Source organism: Pongo abelii, chromosome 20 (assembly GCF_028885655.2).
Source record: "Pongo abelii isolate AG06213 chromosome 20, NHGRI_mPonAbe1-v2.0_pri, whole genome shotgun sequence".
NCBI classification, from domain to species: Eukaryota; Metazoa; Chordata; class Mammalia; order Primates; family Hominidae; genus Pongo; species Pongo abelii.
The window spans coordinates 56,571,308-56,587,508 of record NC_072005.2 but is presented as its reverse complement, the minus strand read 5'-3'; the positions used below and the strand labels follow the sequence as shown (position 1 = coordinate 56,587,508).

Here is a 16,201-nt window from a genome sequence, read left to right as displayed (position 1 = left end):
CTCATTCTCTTGAGGGCGGGTCCCAGCCTGGGCTCTGCCACCAGCTGCTGTGTGCCTCCACATGGACTTCTCCTGTCTCTAGGTCATTGGTATTCCTTCCTCCTCCTCCTCCTCCTGGGAGTGGGGTGGATTTCAGGCGGTGTCAAAGGCTCACCAGGGCTGCAACAGTTTTTTTTTTTTTTGAGACGGAGTTTCGCTCTTGTCGCCCAGGCTGGTGTGCAGTGGTGTGATCTCAGCTCACTACAACCTCCGCCTCCCAGGTTCAAGCAATTCTCCTGCCTCAGCCTCCCAAGTAGCTGAGAGTACAGGCATGCATCACCATGCCCAGCTAATTTTGTATTTTTAGTAAAGACGGGGCTTCACTATGTTGGTCAGGCTTGTCTTGAACTCCTACCTCAGGTGATCCACCTGCATCGGCCTCCCAAAGTGCTGGGATTACAGGCGTGAGCCACCGCGCTGGGCTGGAAAGTCTTTTTGAGATCTTCCTCCTCCTTCTCTCCCTTTTTCACAGAAGGGACAAACTAAGGTTGGGAAGCAGCAAGTCATTCACCCTAGATCCACCTGCACACCCAGGCTCAAGGACCTCTGGCCTCTTGGCCCGCAGCCTTTGACTCCCTGGGGGTCCCAACCAGTGCGCCATAGTCCACCCAGGCTTCAGTTCCAGCTGGGTTTATACAGTGGTCTAAAGCCAACAGGCTTGAGAAGCTGCTAGGGTGAGATAGCCAGGGATGGCAGCGACTGGGGCAGATTGGAGAACAAATGCCTCATTAGGAAAGGCTACTGTCCTGTTCCAGCTCCCCATCCCCCACCAAAAACTGGCCCACTCTCTCCAGATCGTCCAAAGTTTTAAGTGAAGGCAGAAATCTGGATTATGCAAAGTCTCCCTATTTTGAATGGTCTGCTGTTTTTGTTGTTTTTATTTTCAGACGGAGTCTCACTCTGTCGCCCAGGCTGGAGTGCAGTGGCACAATCTAGGCTTACTGCAACCTCTGCCTCCCGGGTTCAAGCGATTCTCTTGCCTCAGCCTCCCGAGTAGCTGGGACTACAGGCACGTGCCACCACGCCCAGCTAATTTTTGTATTTTTAGTAGAGACAGGATTTCACCATGTTGGCCAGGATGGTCTCGATCTCTCGACCTCGTGATCCGCCCGCCTCGGCCTCCCAAAGTGCTGGGATAACAGGCATGAGCCACCGTGCCCGGCCTTGTTTTTGTTTTTAAGACAGTGTCTCGCTCTGTCACCCAGGCTGGAGTGCAGTGGCACGATTACAGCTCACTACAGCCTCTACTTCCTGGGCTCAAGAGATCCTCCCACCTCAGCCTCCTGAGCAGCTGGGACCACAGGTGTTCACCCCCATGCTCGGCTAATTGTTTTTTTATGTTTTGTAGAGATAAGGTCTCATTATGTTGCCCAGGCTTGTCTTGAATGCCTGGGTTCAAGCCATCCCCCTGCCTCGCCTCCCAAAGTGCTGGCATTATAGGTATGAGCCGTTGCCCAGCTGATGGTCTGCTGTTAATGTGGATCCCTCACACCTCCACCTCCAAGTGCTACAGTGAACTAAAGAGACCACCACCAGGGACCGGGGCCTGGGTTGGGGGGCAGGGGGGTGACGACCTTGAGACTTCTGGTTAGAAGTGACACGGGTGGGGAGCTGCCATGATCACCCAAAATCAGTTGCGTGGCCAGAGTGGTCTTCAGCATGGCCATAGGGAGTTCCACTAGGAAGGGTAGGGTCCCCATGAGAACTCAGTCTTTGTGGGGTCCCTGAAAGGGCATATCAGATGGAGAGCCTAGGAGGTCTCAGATGTGATTGGAGGATCCCAGATATGACAAGGGTGTCCCTGACAGGGCCCAGACATGACACATTTCACTGACTCCCCATCCCCCACCCCAGACCTCTCGAGAGTGATTTCAGACATGCCAAAGGATCTTGGAGGAGCCCTAGATGTGATTGGGGAACTCCAGACACATAAAAAGGGGCAGCAGAATGGTTCCAGAGAATTGGGTGATCTCAAAGATGAGGAGACAGATGTGACAACACAGCCATAGATGGGCAAAGAGATCTGAGATGATAACAGCTCCCAGAGGGCCCCAGACATAACTAGGAGATCTCAGATCTGACAAGAGGGACCCTTGGACAGGGCTCAGGGTTGCCAGCAGGGCCCCCACCACAGATAAGATTGAGGGTTTACAGACACACAGAGATCTTAAAAAGGTCCCAGGCCTCACTGGGGAATCAGATATTACAAGAAAATCCCAGAGAAGCTCTTGGGACTCTGCAAGAACTGCTACCCTGCCTCCCCGAGTATAGTCGTCCATAGGTCCTGTCACCCAAAACATGAGGATCCCGGGGAGTCTGTACATGACAAAGAAATCTCAGAGGGACCCCAGGCACAAGTGGGGAATCCCAGACAGGCCCGGGCTGGGCTTGGGGATTATGGCAGGGCAGCACTCCCCTTACCCCAAAAGGTGGGGATGCGTAAGTCCTATCACCTAGAGTGTGGGGACGCCCTTTTTCTTCCAGGGGGTTCCTGGCTGGGACGTGAGGTCCCCCAGCGGCTCCGCAGGTGGGAGCCTCGAGTGTGCTCAGGCCCGGCGGGCTGCAGGCAGCAGCGCGCTGTCGAACTGGTAGGTGAGCTTGCGCTTGACCTTGCGGATCTCGCCGGTCTTGGCGTAGTTTCGGAGGGCGCGCGCCAGCTTCTGGTAGGTCATGCGCTTGCGGTTCCCCTTCTGCTGGCCCCAGCGGCGCGCCAGGAGCTCCTTGTGCTTGGAGGAGAACTGGAAGACGCCGGCGCCTGGCTCCACCCACCACACGCACTCACGCATGTCCCCGCGCGTCAGTAGCCCCAGCAGGAACTGGTACAGGCGCAGCTTCTTGCGGGTCCCTGCGGTGGGGTCGGGGGCACGCGTTAGATGAGGGGTCCCTAAGGCCCCGCCTTCCCCATCCACCCTCCTCCAAGACTTCCACCCCGGCCGCCATCTCCTGGATCTGAAAAGTGGGGTGAGGGAAGTGGCTGTTACATACACCTGGCTCTGCGCCCCTCACCACGGGGGGTGGGAGGGGCAAGCCACTCCCCGTGCCCGAAGCTGTCAGCCCCAGGCCCCCTCCGCGTGCTGTGCTTTAATTTTCGGGATTTACATCTGTCCTGCCTTCCGCCCTGCGGCCAGCATGTAATATTCCGTATTTGTTGAGATAGTGGATGAAAGAATCTGTGAAATGGGTTGACAGCGCCGCTTAAAGGATTATAACGGAGAGGCGAACAGATCTGGAGGCAGTTGCATTGGCCTGGCTATCTCTCCAGCTCCTGGTCTCCCAGCCTCTCAGCCCAAAGCGGGACAGGGTCCCGGGAGAGGCCAGGGCACCTGACTCCTGGGCTCCTAGGGTTTAGTTTGTTTGTTTTTGAGACGGAGTCTTGCTCTGTGGCCCAGGCTGGAGTGCAGTGGCACAATCTCGGCTTACTGCAGCCTCTGCCTCCCGGGTTCGAGCAATTCTCCTGCCTCAGCGTCCCGAGTAGCTGGGACTACAGACGTCTGCCACCAGGCCCGGCTTATTTTTATATTTTTAGTAGAGACGGGGTTTTGCCATGTTGGCCAGGCTAGTCTCGAACTCCTGGCCTGAGGTGATCCACCCACCTCGGCCTCCCAAAGTGCTGGGATTACAGGCATGAGCCACTGCGCCCGGCCAATAACTGGGAGTTTCAAAGCAGGGCACTGGCTACAAGAATCCCATCTCTGCCATTTTACAGCGGTGTCACCTTGGGGTGGTGACGTAGTGACATCGTAATTTCTTTTTTTTCAGGGCAGGGTCTCGTTCTGTCACCCAGGATGGAGTGCAGAGGAGCAATCACAGCTCACTGCAGCCTCGACCTCCTGGGCCTAAGCAATCCTCCTGCCCCAGCCTCCCCAGAAGCTGGGACTACAGGTATGCACCATCATGCCTAGCTAATTGTTTTATTTTTTGTAGAGATGGTGTCTTACTATGTTGCCCAGGCTGGTCTTGAACTCCTGGCCTCAGGTGATCCTCCCACCTCGGCCTCCCAAAATGCTGGGATTACAGGTGTAAGCCACTGCACCCGGATTGAATTCTTATAATTTTAGGCTGCCTCGGCATTCATTTAAAGTATAAGTTGGAGGCTGGGCGCAGTGGGCCATGCCTGTGATCCCAGCACTTTGGGAGGCCGAGGTGGGCAGATCACTTGAGGTCAGAAGTTCGAGACAAGCCTGGCCAACATGATGAAACCCTGTTTCTACTAAAAATACAAAACTTAGCTGGGCGTGCTGGCTCATGCCTGTAATTCCAGCTACTTGGGAGGCTGAGGCAGGAGAATTGCTTGAGCCCAGGAGGCAGAGGTTGCAGTGAGCTGAAATTATACCATTGCACTCAGCCTCGGCAACAAGAGTGAAACTCCCTCTCAAAATAAAATAAAGTAAAACTAAATAGAAGTTGGACATTCTCATGCTGAAAGCAGGGCTGTCCTCCTTGGCAGTTCTACATCTCCCTCCCCGAGTTCCTCAGTGTGGCTGACCCAGGTATCTCCCTTATGCAACCGACTCCTGGTGACCACCTCCCTGTGGGAGAGCCATGGACAGCCTACTTGACGGTCCTGCATGGACTGTGCAGATGCCTCAGTGACCCCCTCTCAGGCACAGCGTGACCTCCTGGAACTTGATCCTGCTTGCTTTCAACCCACCAAGTACGTATGTATGTATGTATGTATGTATGTATGTATTTATTTATGTATTTTGAGACGGAGTCTTGCTCTGTTGCCCAGGCTGGAGTGCAGTGGCATGATCTCAGCTCACTGCGAACTCCGCCTCCTGGATTCAAGCGATTCTCCTGCCTCAGCCTCCCAAGTAGCTGGGATTACAGGCTTGCACCACCAGGCCCAGCTAATTTTTGTATTTTTAGTAGAGACAGGGTTTCACCATGTTGGCCAGGCTGGTCTTGAACTCCTGACGTTAGGTGATCTACCAGCCTCAGCCTCCCAAAGTGCTGGGATTACAGGCATGAGCCACCGTGCCTGGACTGAACCCACCAATTAAAACCCCCCTCAGGAAACCTGTTTGGCTGACGCCTTGGACCCAATAAAGGCGTCAGTCCACTGGTCCCTCTCTCTCTCCCTCCCTGCCTGCACTCCCTGACCTCGTGTGTGTGGCCTCCATGCATGCCATGTATGCCCCAGGACCTATAAGCCATAAAATAATTTATTTCCGGCTGGGTGTGGTGGCTCATGCCTGTAACTTCAGCACTTTGGGAGGCTGAGGTGGGAGGAGCACATAGGCTCAGGAATTGGAGTTCAGCCTGGGCAACATAGCAAGACCTCACCTCTACAAAAATTTTAAAGATTAGTCAGGTGTGGTGGTGTACGCCTGTGGTCCTAGCTACTCAGGAGGCTGAGGCAGGAGGATCGATTGAGCCCAGGAGTTTGAGGCAGCAGTGAGCCGAGACTGTGCCACTGCACTTCAGTCTGGGTGACAGATGAAGACCCTGTCTCAAATAAATGAATAAAAATAAATAAAATCTTTATTTCCACCTTGTGTCTTTCCTAGTCATTGGAGAGAGAGATCCTCTCCATCTTAAATGTCCTAAGTTAAAACAGGTGACTTAATTAACCTCTGAGCTGAAGTCTCCTCAGCCACAAATGAGGCTGTGTGGCCGGGCACAGTGGCTGATGCCTGTAATCCCAGCACTTTGTGAGGCCAAGACAGGCGGATCACCTGAGGTCAGGAGTTTGAGACCAGCCTGGCCAACATGGTGAAACCCCATCTCTACTAAAAATACAAAAAATAGCTGGGTATGGTGTGGGTGCCTGTGATCCCAGCTACTCCGGAGGCTGAGGCAGGAGGATTGCTTGAACCCAGAAGGTGGAGGTTGCAGTGGGCCGAGATCGTGCCACTGCACTCCAGCCTGCGTAACACAGCGAGACTCTGTCTCAAAAAATAAATTAATTAAATAATTAAAAATTTTTAAATGAAGCTGTGGTTTTGTTTGTTTGTTTGTTTTTAAGAGGGAGTCTTGCTCTGTCACCCAGGCTGGAGTGCAGTGGTGCAATCTCAGCTCACTGCAACCTTTGCCTCCTGGGTTCCAGCAACTCTCCTGCCTCAGCCTCCTGAGTAGCTGGGATTACAGGCATGCGCCACCATGCCCCACTAATTTTTTTTTTTTTTTTTTAGACAGAGTCTTACTCTGTCGCCAGGCTGGACTGCAGTGGCGAGATCTCAGCTCACTGCAACCTCTGCCTCCTGGGTTCAAGCGATTCTTCTGCCTCAGCCTCCCGAGTAGCTGGGACTACAGGTGCACACCACCACACCTAGCTAATTTTTGTATTTTTAGTAAATGTGAGGTTTCACCATGTTGGCCAGGATGGTCTCGATCTCTTGACCTCGTGATCCACCTGCCTCAGCCTCTCAAAGTGCTGGGATCAAAGGTGTGAGCCACCACACCCAGCCTAATTTTTGTGTTTTTAGTAGAGATGGGGTTTTGCCATGTTGGCCAGGCTGGTCTTGAACTCCTGACCTCAGGTGATCTGCCCGCCTCAGCCTCCCAAAGTGCTGGGATTACAGGCGTGAGCCACCGCGCCCAGCCTGTGTGTTGATTTTTACAATGCACTGAGGAGCATGTAGTGCCAGGTGCTTCGCAAGGCGCTTTACAATTATGAGCTCATTTAATCTCCATCATAACCCCGTGAGATGGGGATGATGACAATGATGCTCACTTTACAGATGAGAAACCGAGGCCCAGACACAGAAAGGAAGGAACGATCTCAGCTTTCTTGGGGTTGAGCATAAAGGATGTTGGGCACATGGGCAGGGCAAGGGTTGAACCGTTGGGGGTTGATAGCGTTATTATTTGTTGCTGTGGCATCGGGAATGGTGGTGAAGAGGTTGACTTATTGAAGTGCTCACTCTGTGCCTGGCACTGCTGTCCCATTTACACTTATTATCCCATTTAATCCTCCCAACGACCTCAGGAAGGTAGACACTATCACCTCTATCCCCATCGCACAGACAGGAAACCTGGGCACAGAGAGGTAGAGGCACTTACCCAAGGTCACACAGCCAGCAGGTGGTGCGGATCTGGGAGCTGCCCGGAGTGCTGGAGTATATGTAGAGGCCCAGGAAGCCATGGTGCTCTCAGCAGCCCCCCCCCACCATCTCCAGCCGGCATCTCCCCCACCCCAGCCACTCCCGCATACCTGCCTCGGATCCCTTCCCCTCGGGGCCAGCCACGAGGGCCTCATCCGACTCGCTGTCCGAGACCTCCAGGGCAGGGCTGTCCAACGGTAAGTCTTCCTCCTCTGATAGCACGGGGCTGGGGTACGGGGCATATGCCGGGGGAACCAGGCTCTGCGGAACGTCAGGGTCACCTGCACGTCCAGGGACCCCTTGTCTCCCTCCACTTCCTCCTCTCAGGCCAAGGCGGTAGCCCTCCTGGCTCTGGTCTCCCTCTTTGTTGACAGCCTGGACTTTGGCCTTTGTTCAGATCACCACATTGTGGCCAGGGGACACCTGAGGTACCTCCTCAAAGCCGGCCCACCACAGGTAATATGAGTCTGCCCTGTCCCTGGCTTCCTGTCACTACCTCTGCTGACTCACTTGTTCAGAGGGGCAACAACGGAACGTAACCTGGGAGGCCGCTGCAGGGGTCACTATGCGCAGTCTCAATGCAGTGCCTGGCACCCAGCAAACCTCAACCAAACGACTGAGCTTGAGTTTTCTTTTCTTTTTCTTTTTCTTTTTTTTTTTTTTTTTGAGACAGGGTCTTGCCCTGTTGCCCAGGCTGGAGTGCAGTGGCACGATCTCCGCTCACCACAGCCTCGACCTTCTGGGCTCAAGCAATCCTTCTCCTACCTCGGCCTCTCAAGTAGCTGGGATTACAGGCGTGAACCACCATACCTGGTTTGGGCTTGATTTTAACTACCCCCTTAGCACTCACCTGGCTGGCGAAGTTCTCCGTGGGGTATGCGGGGAGGCCAGGCCCCGGGGCCTCCAGGCTGGGGGCCAGTTCCAGGTTCCCTGCAGGGCTGTAGGTGGGGGGTTCGTAGCAGAGCTGGGCAGCCTGGGGGTGGCTAAAAGCGGCTGCTGCTGGGTCGAAGGCTTCATAGGGGGCGGCTGGGACAGGTGGGGCCACAGTCCAGTCCCACAGGGAGTCTGGGGGAAGGGCACTGAGTCAGAAGCTGGGAGGTCTCACGGAGGCCTCCTCGCAGTCGAAGCCCCCAGCACAGAGAGGCCATTGTAGGCTGTGCAAATCTCTGACCCCAGGATTTGCATGGAGGAGCCGATGGGTGGGAGAGGAAAGGGGAGGAGGGCTATAGGCCCCGGCCACCTTTATCCTGTTGTGCTAGGCAATGACCTCCCCTGGGCCTCAGCTCCCCTATCTGTGAAATGGGCCCCAAGGCAGGAAGGGCACTGGGCTGGGGTCACTCACCAGGAGCCCCCTCTGAGTCAGGGTAGCTGGAATGCTTGCAGCTGTCCAGGTCATAGAAGACGCCATCTGGGTACTGATACGGGGTGCAGGAGGAAAGAGGGGTCATCCCAGGCCTTGGGGACTCCCACCACCAACCCTGGACCCTTGGGGAGACTCCAGCACAGAGAGGGGAGAGAAGAGGGGACGCTGGAGAGATTAGAGCAACAAAGAGACACAGAGACTAGGCATCAGAGACAGGGACAAAGAGACAGAGATACAGAGAGTAGAGACACAACCCAATAGGGACACACAGCAGCCAGCTCCTGCTAAGACGGTGGGCTCCCAAGAACCCTGGCCCCTCACTGGCACACAGACAGCACATCAGGGCGCCTGGAGAAGGGGTGGAAGAACTCCCCCAGCCTGGCCTGCCTGGGGGCTCTGGAGGTGAAGGGCAAGGGGAAATGGAAGTGTTTCACTTAACAGAGGCAGGGGTCGATGCTTTTTAAATACACCTCCAGGCCAGGCGTGGTGGCTCACGCCTGTCATCCCAACATTTTGGGGGGCCGAGGCGAGCAGATCACCTGAGGTCAGGAGTTCGAGGCCAGTCTAGCCAACATGGTGAAATCCCGTCTCTACTAAAAATACAAAAATTAGCCAGGCGTGGTGGCGCACGCCTGTAATCCTAGCACTTTGGGAGGCTGAGGCCAGTGAATCACCTGAGGTCAGGAGTTCGAGACCAGCCTGCACAACATGGTGAAACCCCATCTCTACTGAAAATACAAAAATTAGCTGGGCCTGGTGGCAGATGCCTGTAATCCCAGCTACTCTGGAGGCCGAGGCAGGAGAATCACTTGAACCTGGGAGGTGGAGGTTGCAGTGAGCTGAGATCGCGCCACTGCACTCCAGCCTGGGTGACAGAGTGAGACTCTGTCTCAAAAAATAAATAGGCTGGGCATGGTGGCTCACGCCTGTAATCCTAGCACTTTGGGAGGCTAAGGCAGGCAGATCATGAGGTCAGGAGATCGATACCAGCCTGGCCAACATGATGAAACCCCGTCTCTACTAAAAATACAAAAATCAGCCAGGCATGGTGGTGCGCACCTGCAGTCCCAGCTACTTGGGAGGCTGAGGCAGGAGAATCGCTTGAACCCAGGAGGCAGAGGTTGCAGTGAGCCGAGATCTCCCCACTGTACTCCAGCCTGGCGACAGAGCAAGATTCTGTCTCAATAAATAAATAAATAAACCTCCATATGTTGATTTGCCCCATGAATCATGTGTTGTTGCTTCAAGAACTTGAGTCTAGGAAAAACTAAAGCTAGATCCACACCATGCCTAGGACCTGGCAGTCTCACTCCTTGGCATTTAATCAGGAGAACTGAAAATGGGTGTGCACAAAATAGCCTTGTTCCAAAATCATCCCAGCAGCTTTATTATGAGTCTTCAACTGGAAACAGCCCAGGCGTCATCAACAGGAGAAGGGATAAACAAACTGTGGTGTGGGCTGATCATAGAGTACTATACAGCAAGGAAAAAGGACAAACACTGACACACACTTCATGTTGAGTGAGGGAAGCCAGACCCCAAAAGGGACATGCTGTATGACTCACTTTACATAAAGTTCAAAAGCAGGCAGCTGGGTGCGGTGGCTGACGCCTGTAATCCCAGCAATTTGGGAGGCTGAGGTGGGAGGATCACTTGAGCTCAGGAGTTTGAAACCAGCCTGGATAACATGGTGAAACCCTGTCTCTACTAAAAATACAAAAATTAGCCGGGCATGGTGGTGCATGCCTGTAATCCCAGCTACTTGGGAGGCTGAGGCAGGAGAATTGCTTGAACCTGGGAGGTAGAGGTTGCAGTGAGCCAAGACGGTGCCACTGCACTCCAGCCTGGGCGACAGAGCGAGACTCCTTCTCAAAAAAACAAAACAAAAAAAAGAGCAGGCAGAACAAATTACAAATTGGTGGCAGAAAATATCAGAGAAAGGTATTGACTGAGAAGGAGCAGGAAGGAATATTTCAGAGATCGAAATGTTGGGTATCTTGATCTGGCTTGTGGCTACACGGTGTATAGATAATGCAAAAACTCACTGAAGTGTCCACAAGATTTGTCACTTTACTGACTTGTTAGTTACACTTCAATTAAAAACAAAAAAACAAAAAAACAAAAAAAAAACATGGCTGGGGTGTGAATGTGGAGGGGCATAAACAGGGGCTTTCTTTCAACCACATCAGTAAGATTTGATTTCTCAGACTGGGTTGTGGGTTCAAGGGTGTTGGGTATAGTATTCCGTATCTGAACTATTAGAGAACACAATTTTTAAAAATACGAACAAAAAGAAGGAAAGGAACATGAAAATACATTTGCTGAATATGGGATGGGCAGAGAGAGATGCAAAGCCACAAGGAAGTGGATTCAAGCCTGAGAGGGAGAGAGAGACATCAAAAATACGCATGTGGGGTAGCGGGAGATACCAAGGGGGAGCTCAGAAACAAAGTGACAGGAAGAGGTGGGAGGGGAAACTGAGGCAGGAAGCAAATGACTTCTCTGAGGGAGGTCACCGTGGGCCACCCCTCCCTGGCCCCCGGGGGCCCCAACTCACCAGGCAGCTGAAGTGTGGCCCGTCGAGCCTGGAGGGGGAGAGACACAGGGGCATGCCGAGGCTGCCTCCAGCCACCTGAATCTCAAAGTGGTTGGGGGCTGATGGGGAGGCGGCAGCAGCTGTGACCACCGCAGCCCTGTGTGAGGGACCAGCCCCACCACATTCACCGGACTGCCCCACTACCCCCTGCTGGGACAGGAAGTGGGGGTGTGGGGGTGAGGCAAATGTCCCCCTCCTCCCCAGGATTTGCATAGACACCCTGGTGGGGAGGGGCAGGGAAAGTGAGGGAGAGAAAGTCCCGGAAAGGAGGTGTGGGGATGGAGAGGGGGCCTGGGTCAAGTGGGGCCTTGGTGGCGAGTCAGTTAAATGAGTCCAGCTTGGACCAGAGGAGAGGGATGGAGAGATGTCTGGGTGGAGAGGGGGAAGCCCGGAGAAGACTCAGATGAGGAGGCTCGAGGAGAGGTGGGACACGGAGAAAGGTGTGCAAAGGGACATTCACGCACAGAGGCGGGGAGGATTCATGGAGCCCCAGATGGAGGCACTGGGAGTGAGGGTGAGGCAGAAGGAGACCAAAAGGCAGGGAGAGCAAGAACTGGAGATAGAGACACAGAGAAAGGCAGAGAGACAGAGAGCAACAGGCAGAACGCTGAGGGCCGGGAGATCCCAGATACAGAGCGAACAGATACGGGAACTCGGGGAGACGGGAAGAGTCGAGGATGGACAGAGTGAGAGCCACAGAGGACGCCCGCAGGAAGGCACACTAGCAAGTGTCCCGAGGAAATGAGATCTTTGGGGACCAGGAACGACAAGGACTGGGAGGATGGAGGAGAGTCCCAGCGAGGGCATGCTAGCAAGTGTCCCGGGGAAATGAGATCTTTGGGGACCAGGAAAGACAGGAACTGGGGGGATGGAGAGTCCGAAGTGAAGAGGGAACAGAACCAGAAGGGGCAAGAGACAGGGCGGACCCCTCCCCTCCACTCCCACCCACCTGCCCTGAGGAGCAGAGAAACCACTGCCCATGGGTGAGGCCCAACAGAGGGGCAGTGCAGGTGGGGACCCCGGGTGCAGGTTTGGGGGCCTTCACTTACTGTGCAGCCTCCAGGGCGAGCATGGTGGTGCCGGGCGGGCTGTTTGCCGCCCGCTGCAGCCGCCAACCCTATTTATATCTTGGCCCAGCCCCTGCCGGGGGGAGGAGAGTGCCCGCTGGCCACAAGCTCAGCCCTCCTCAAAAATCCCCTCAGGGAGGGGGTCAGGGGAGGGGGCTGGATTGCACAACCCCTTTGTCACGTGGCAGGGAGGGCGGGCCAGGGGCTGTCTGGATTTGGGGATACCCGTGGGGCTGGGTTTGGGGGGCTGACCTTGAGGGCTGGAGATGGGACAGGAGCTGGATTTGGGGGAACCCTGAAAAAGTCAAGAAAGGGCTGGGGTTCACTCAAGAGGAGAATCAGGAAACAGAGGATCTGGACCCAGGAGCCGAATTCCAGCAGGGGCAGGCGGGGGCCGAGGGGCAAGCACAAGACTCTCCCCGGGGGATCTGTGAGGTGACGGGAGGCCCGAGGGTGTCTGAGGGCAGTTAGAGGCTGCGGGGATAGAGATGGGAGTCGCTGGGGGGAAACCCGGACCCAAAGCCCATTGCCAGGACCCCGACGTGGAAACATCGTGGGTGTGTGGTCCGGCGGGGGGTGGGGGGGTCCTCTTGGCCGTGCTGAGGAGTGGAAGCCCCGGTGCGCCTGGGGCTGCCCCAGGGCCTGGAGGAAACAGGTCAGCACCTGGAGGGCGGGGCAGCCACCAGGGTCCCCAGGGTCATCACCAGGGAGGGCTGGGCCGGGGCCAGACACCTGTGGCCCTAAGCAGGGCAGAGAAGCGCTGGTATAAGGGTTCATTCAGGGCCAGAGAGGAAACTGAGGCAAGCTTGGCCCACATGAACCAGGCAGCACTGGTGGGAGTCCAGGGGGCTTTTGCTGAGGATGAGGGGCGGTGGGGGCCTCAGGAGGGTCCCAGCCAAGGCCAGGGCTTATGAAACCAGACGGTGTCCCCCAGAGAGCACAAAGCACCATGTAGCAAAAGTCCAGAACTTTATTAATTCTCCCTGGTCCCGCCCCCGCCCCATGGGATGCTTGCAAGGTCACCAGGCCTCAGGGCCAGGGGGCCCGAAGCGCCGCAGGAGCTGCTCCTGGTCTTCCAGGTCCTTCCGCACCTTCTTGCGCATGTAGAAGATGGGGCAGTCCCGGCTGCGGGTGGGGGCAGGGGCAGGGGCAGGGGCAGGGTCAGGACCAGCCAAGGCCCAGTGCCCAGCCTGGGAGATGGGTGGGGGCTGTTCCCAGGACTTTGGCCCCCGCCTGCTGCCCGGCCCACCTGCCCCCTCCCGCAGCGGGCTGTTTGCTCAGCAGGCACGGTGGGGAGCCGATAAGAGCGGGTGCCTGGCTAGGTGCAGGGCCATGGCTGGCCGTATATCACCTGTCACCTGGCGTGGGAACCCACCCCGCCTACCCGTTCCCTGGGGAAAGCCCGGCCCCGCCCTGGGGAGGGGGCCAGGCTGGCTGGGTGTGTCAGGAGGACAGCCATTTCCCGGGCAACACTGGGTGCCGGGCCCTGCCTCCCTAAGCACCCACCCCCTCTGGGGGGCTGGGATGGGCCCATTTTTCAGACGAGGACACTGAGGCTCAGGAGAGCTCACAGCTGGAAGGAGATGGGCGGGGAGGATGCTCAAGAGAGGGCTTGGAGTCAGAGGCTGGGTCCACAACCCACAGGCCTGGGAGCTGGGAAGGGGTGGGGCAGCCCAGGGTCGGGACATGGCGCACACCTGGTGCAGATGACATCCTCGTGCAGGCTGCCCTGGCAGCGCTGGCACTGCGTCCAGAGGCGCGAGAAGCGCTCCTCCAGGGCATTCAGATGGGATACCTGGGGACGGCAGCGGCTGAGCAGGGCGCCCCCACCTCCCCACCTGGCCCCTCCTCACCTCCCGGCCCTCTCACCTCCTTCTGATACAGTTCAGACTCCCGGGGCTGGCAGAACTCACACACGGCTCCTGTGGGGAGGCGGGTCAGCACCAAGTGCTGGGGCCCAGCCAGGAACTGGGCCACCCCATCCCTGCCCACTGCCAATCCCAGCTTCTGAAAGTCCCCAGAGGCTGGAGAACAACGGAGCAAGTGTGCTGGGAAAACTCCCCTGGGGAACTCCCGGGGTGAGGGCCGAGGACCCTCTGTGCGGGGTGGAGAGAGGGGTCACCCGCCCAGGGGCCCTGGGCCTACTGGGTGGCAGTGCCAGCCCATGGGGTGGGTGTCTAGGATCTGGGGTGATGGCAGAGGCAGGCTGAGGGCCAGTGGGGGCCCAGTGGACAGGGCCACTCACCCTGGTGGCTGAGTACTGTGCGGCAGCCGATGCAGCAGTTGCGGCGTTTGGCGAAGGCCAGGAGGCCGCCCACCTTGCCTGTGAGCACCGTCTTGCAGCGCGTGTGGTCCCCCCCTGCAGGAGAGCAGGCAGGTGGTGGGCCGGTGCCCTCCCCTGCCCCCCCAGGGTGCCCCCAGTCCCCTGGTGCCCCCGTACGCAGTAGCACAGCCTCGGCACGGCCCTCGCCCAGGATGGGCTCGAAGATGCGCAGGAGGGGCTTGGCCAGCTGCTGCTCCAGGTAGTACTGCGTGTCGATGGGCAGGCTGTGCTCCAGCACGAACAGCGGGTCCTGCGGCCACACAGCAGTCACACCCGGGCAGCCCAGGGAAAGGGCGCCGCGGTGGACACGGGGGACAATGGCACGGGGTGGTCATGGGGCCTGGGGCCTAGGCCTGCCTGCGGGCTGTGACATGGGGGGTCCTGGGTCTGGGATGGGGTCGGAGGTCATGGAGTCTTTGGGCCACAGAGTCTGTAGGGCTCTCAGGTCACCAAGGAAGGGTCAGAGTTCACAAGGGGAAGCAAGGATGAGGAAGGGGTCAGGAGGTCAGAGGTCATGGGGCTAAGATGTGGGTCCCTGGGGGTGGGGGTAGAGCAGGAGGATTATGAATCCAAGGGAACCCCCGGCTGGGGAGCTGTATGCACAGGGGAGGGACTGGGGCCCTCTTCCATAGGGAAGCAATGGAGGAGTCAGAATAGAGGGGGGACCTCCAGAGGGGGCCGAGGCCACACCCAGGCTGCCATGGGAGGCGGTTCTCAGGGCCCCACAGGGCATGGGAGGCCCCGCCCTTCCCGCAGGCCCGCCCATCTCGGAAAGCAGAAGTGAGAGCGAGGGGGCTGGGCGGGAGCGGGCAGCCAGGTGGGCCTGACCTCCGACTTCATGTAGGCGGCCACACCCTTGGCGGCACTGATGATCACGTAGGGGACGCGGTCGCCCAGGCTGGGCGCACTCCCGGGGTCCCGCTTCCTCATCCTGCGTGGAGATGGGGTGGCGGGTGGGTGAGGGCAGGTGGGTGGCGGGGGTGGGGGTGGGGGTGGGGGCGTAGGAAGTGGGCCCAGCTGGCAGGAAGGAGGGGGTTATTTCTGGCTGGGCCACCCGCCCCGTGGCAGGACCTCTCGGCCAGCTCCACGTGGGCCTGCTTGCCAGCGTAGTCGGAGGCCGCGCGGGTCAGCTCCTTGGTGATGACCAGCTGGGAGATGTCGACGCGGTTGCACAACAGGTCCGAGATGACGTCCTGTGCATGGGCCACCGCGCCCTCGGGGTCTCTGTAGGAGAGCGGGCCGCACAGTGTCACCAAAAGGCACTGAGGGCCAGGCTGGTGCCTCCACAGGTCTCAGGGCTGGAGACCAGGATGAGCTCTTAGGGCTGAGGCTCAGGGCAGACAGAGGCCCTTCCTACCATAGGCTGCAGAGTGGCAAAGGCAGGGCCTGAACCCACAGCTGCCCAAGCCGACTCTTTCCACGGCTTCACCACCGAGGAAGAGCTGGGCCTGACACCTGTGTTCCCAGGGGAGGAGGGGCTGGGGATCTGGACTCTTGTATCTAAGAGAGGAAGGGGCTGGGGGCCCCGACCCCTGGATCTGAGGAGGAGGGGGCTCGGGGCCTGGACCCGTGCGTCTGAGGGAGGAGGGGCTGGGGGCCTGGGCTCCTGGGTCTGAGGGAGGAGGGGCTGGGGCCTGGACTTCTGGGTCTGAGGGAGGAGAGGCTGGGGTCTGGACTCCTGGGTCTGAGGGAGGAGGGGCTGGGGCCTGGACTTCTGGGTCTGAGGGAGGAGAGGCTGGGGTCTGGACTCCTGGGTCTGAGGGAAGG

At 57.5% G+C, this 16,201-nt stretch overlaps 2 protein-coding genes across 6 annotated transcripts in view; both read right to left on the bottom strand.

Moving 5' to 3' along the window:
* Positions 1-899: 899 nt before the first annotated feature.
* SPIB (Spi-B transcription factor) lies at positions 900-12,232 on the bottom strand. 4 transcript variants are annotated; one of them, XM_024237908.3, is made up of 6 exons: positions 12,094-12,232; positions 11,006-11,033; positions 8,428-8,500; positions 7,936-8,150; positions 7,196-7,346; positions 900-2,884 (listed from the first exon to the last, which is right to left on the bottom strand). In XM_024237908.3, the coding sequence occupies exons 1-6, from the start codon at positions 12,114-12,116 to the stop codon at positions 2,586-2,588; spliced, it is 789 nt and encodes a 262-aa protein (XP_024093676.1). In that variant the 5' UTR covers positions 12,117-12,232; the 3' UTR covers positions 900-2,585. The 4 variants fall into 4 exon arrangements, with proteins under 4 accessions (XP_024093676.1, XP_024093675.1, XP_003779281.4 ...); XM_024237907.3 differs by lacking the exon at positions 12,094-12,232 and having other exon boundaries at positions 2,051-2,884; positions 11,006-11,160; XM_003779233.4 differs by lacking the exons at positions 11,006-11,033; positions 12,094-12,232 and having other exon boundaries at positions 2,051-2,884; positions 7,196-7,311; positions 8,428-8,493.
* An 831-nt stretch (positions 12,233-13,063) lies between these two features.
* Positions 13,064-16,201, bottom strand: part of POLD1 (DNA polymerase delta 1, catalytic subunit) — a 32,351-nt gene continuing 29,213 nt past the window's right edge. For both annotated transcript variants that reach the window (XM_024237906.3, XM_063720224.1), the window contains 7 exons: positions 15,506-15,658; positions 15,263-15,365; positions 14,552-14,684; positions 14,357-14,470; positions 13,981-14,033; positions 13,809-13,906; positions 13,064-13,236 (listed from right to left, as the gene is read on the bottom strand). In XM_024237906.3, the coding sequence (XP_024093674.3) occupies positions 13,131-13,236; positions 13,809-13,906; positions 13,981-14,033; positions 14,357-14,470; positions 14,552-14,684; positions 15,263-15,365; positions 15,506-15,658 (760 nt within the window). In that variant the 3' untranslated portion in view covers positions 13,064-13,130. The remainder of the gene's footprint in view (positions 13,237-13,808; positions 13,907-13,980; positions 14,034-14,356; positions 14,471-14,551; positions 14,685-15,262; positions 15,366-15,505; positions 15,659-16,201) is intronic.

Coding starts and splice junctions, on each gene's coding strand:
- SPIB (XM_024237907.3), bottom strand. CDS start 11,059: ATGCCCCTGTGTCTCTCCCCCTCCAGGCTCGACGGGCCACACTTCAGC. Junction 8,501..11,005: donor GGCCACACTTCAGCTGCCTG/GTGAGTTGGGGC, acceptor ACCCCGTATCAG/TACCCAGATGGCGTCTTCTA. Junction 2,885..7,195: donor GGGGAAGGGATCCGAGGCAG/GTATGCGGGAGT, acceptor ACCCCACCGCAG/GGACCCGCAAGAAGCTGCGC.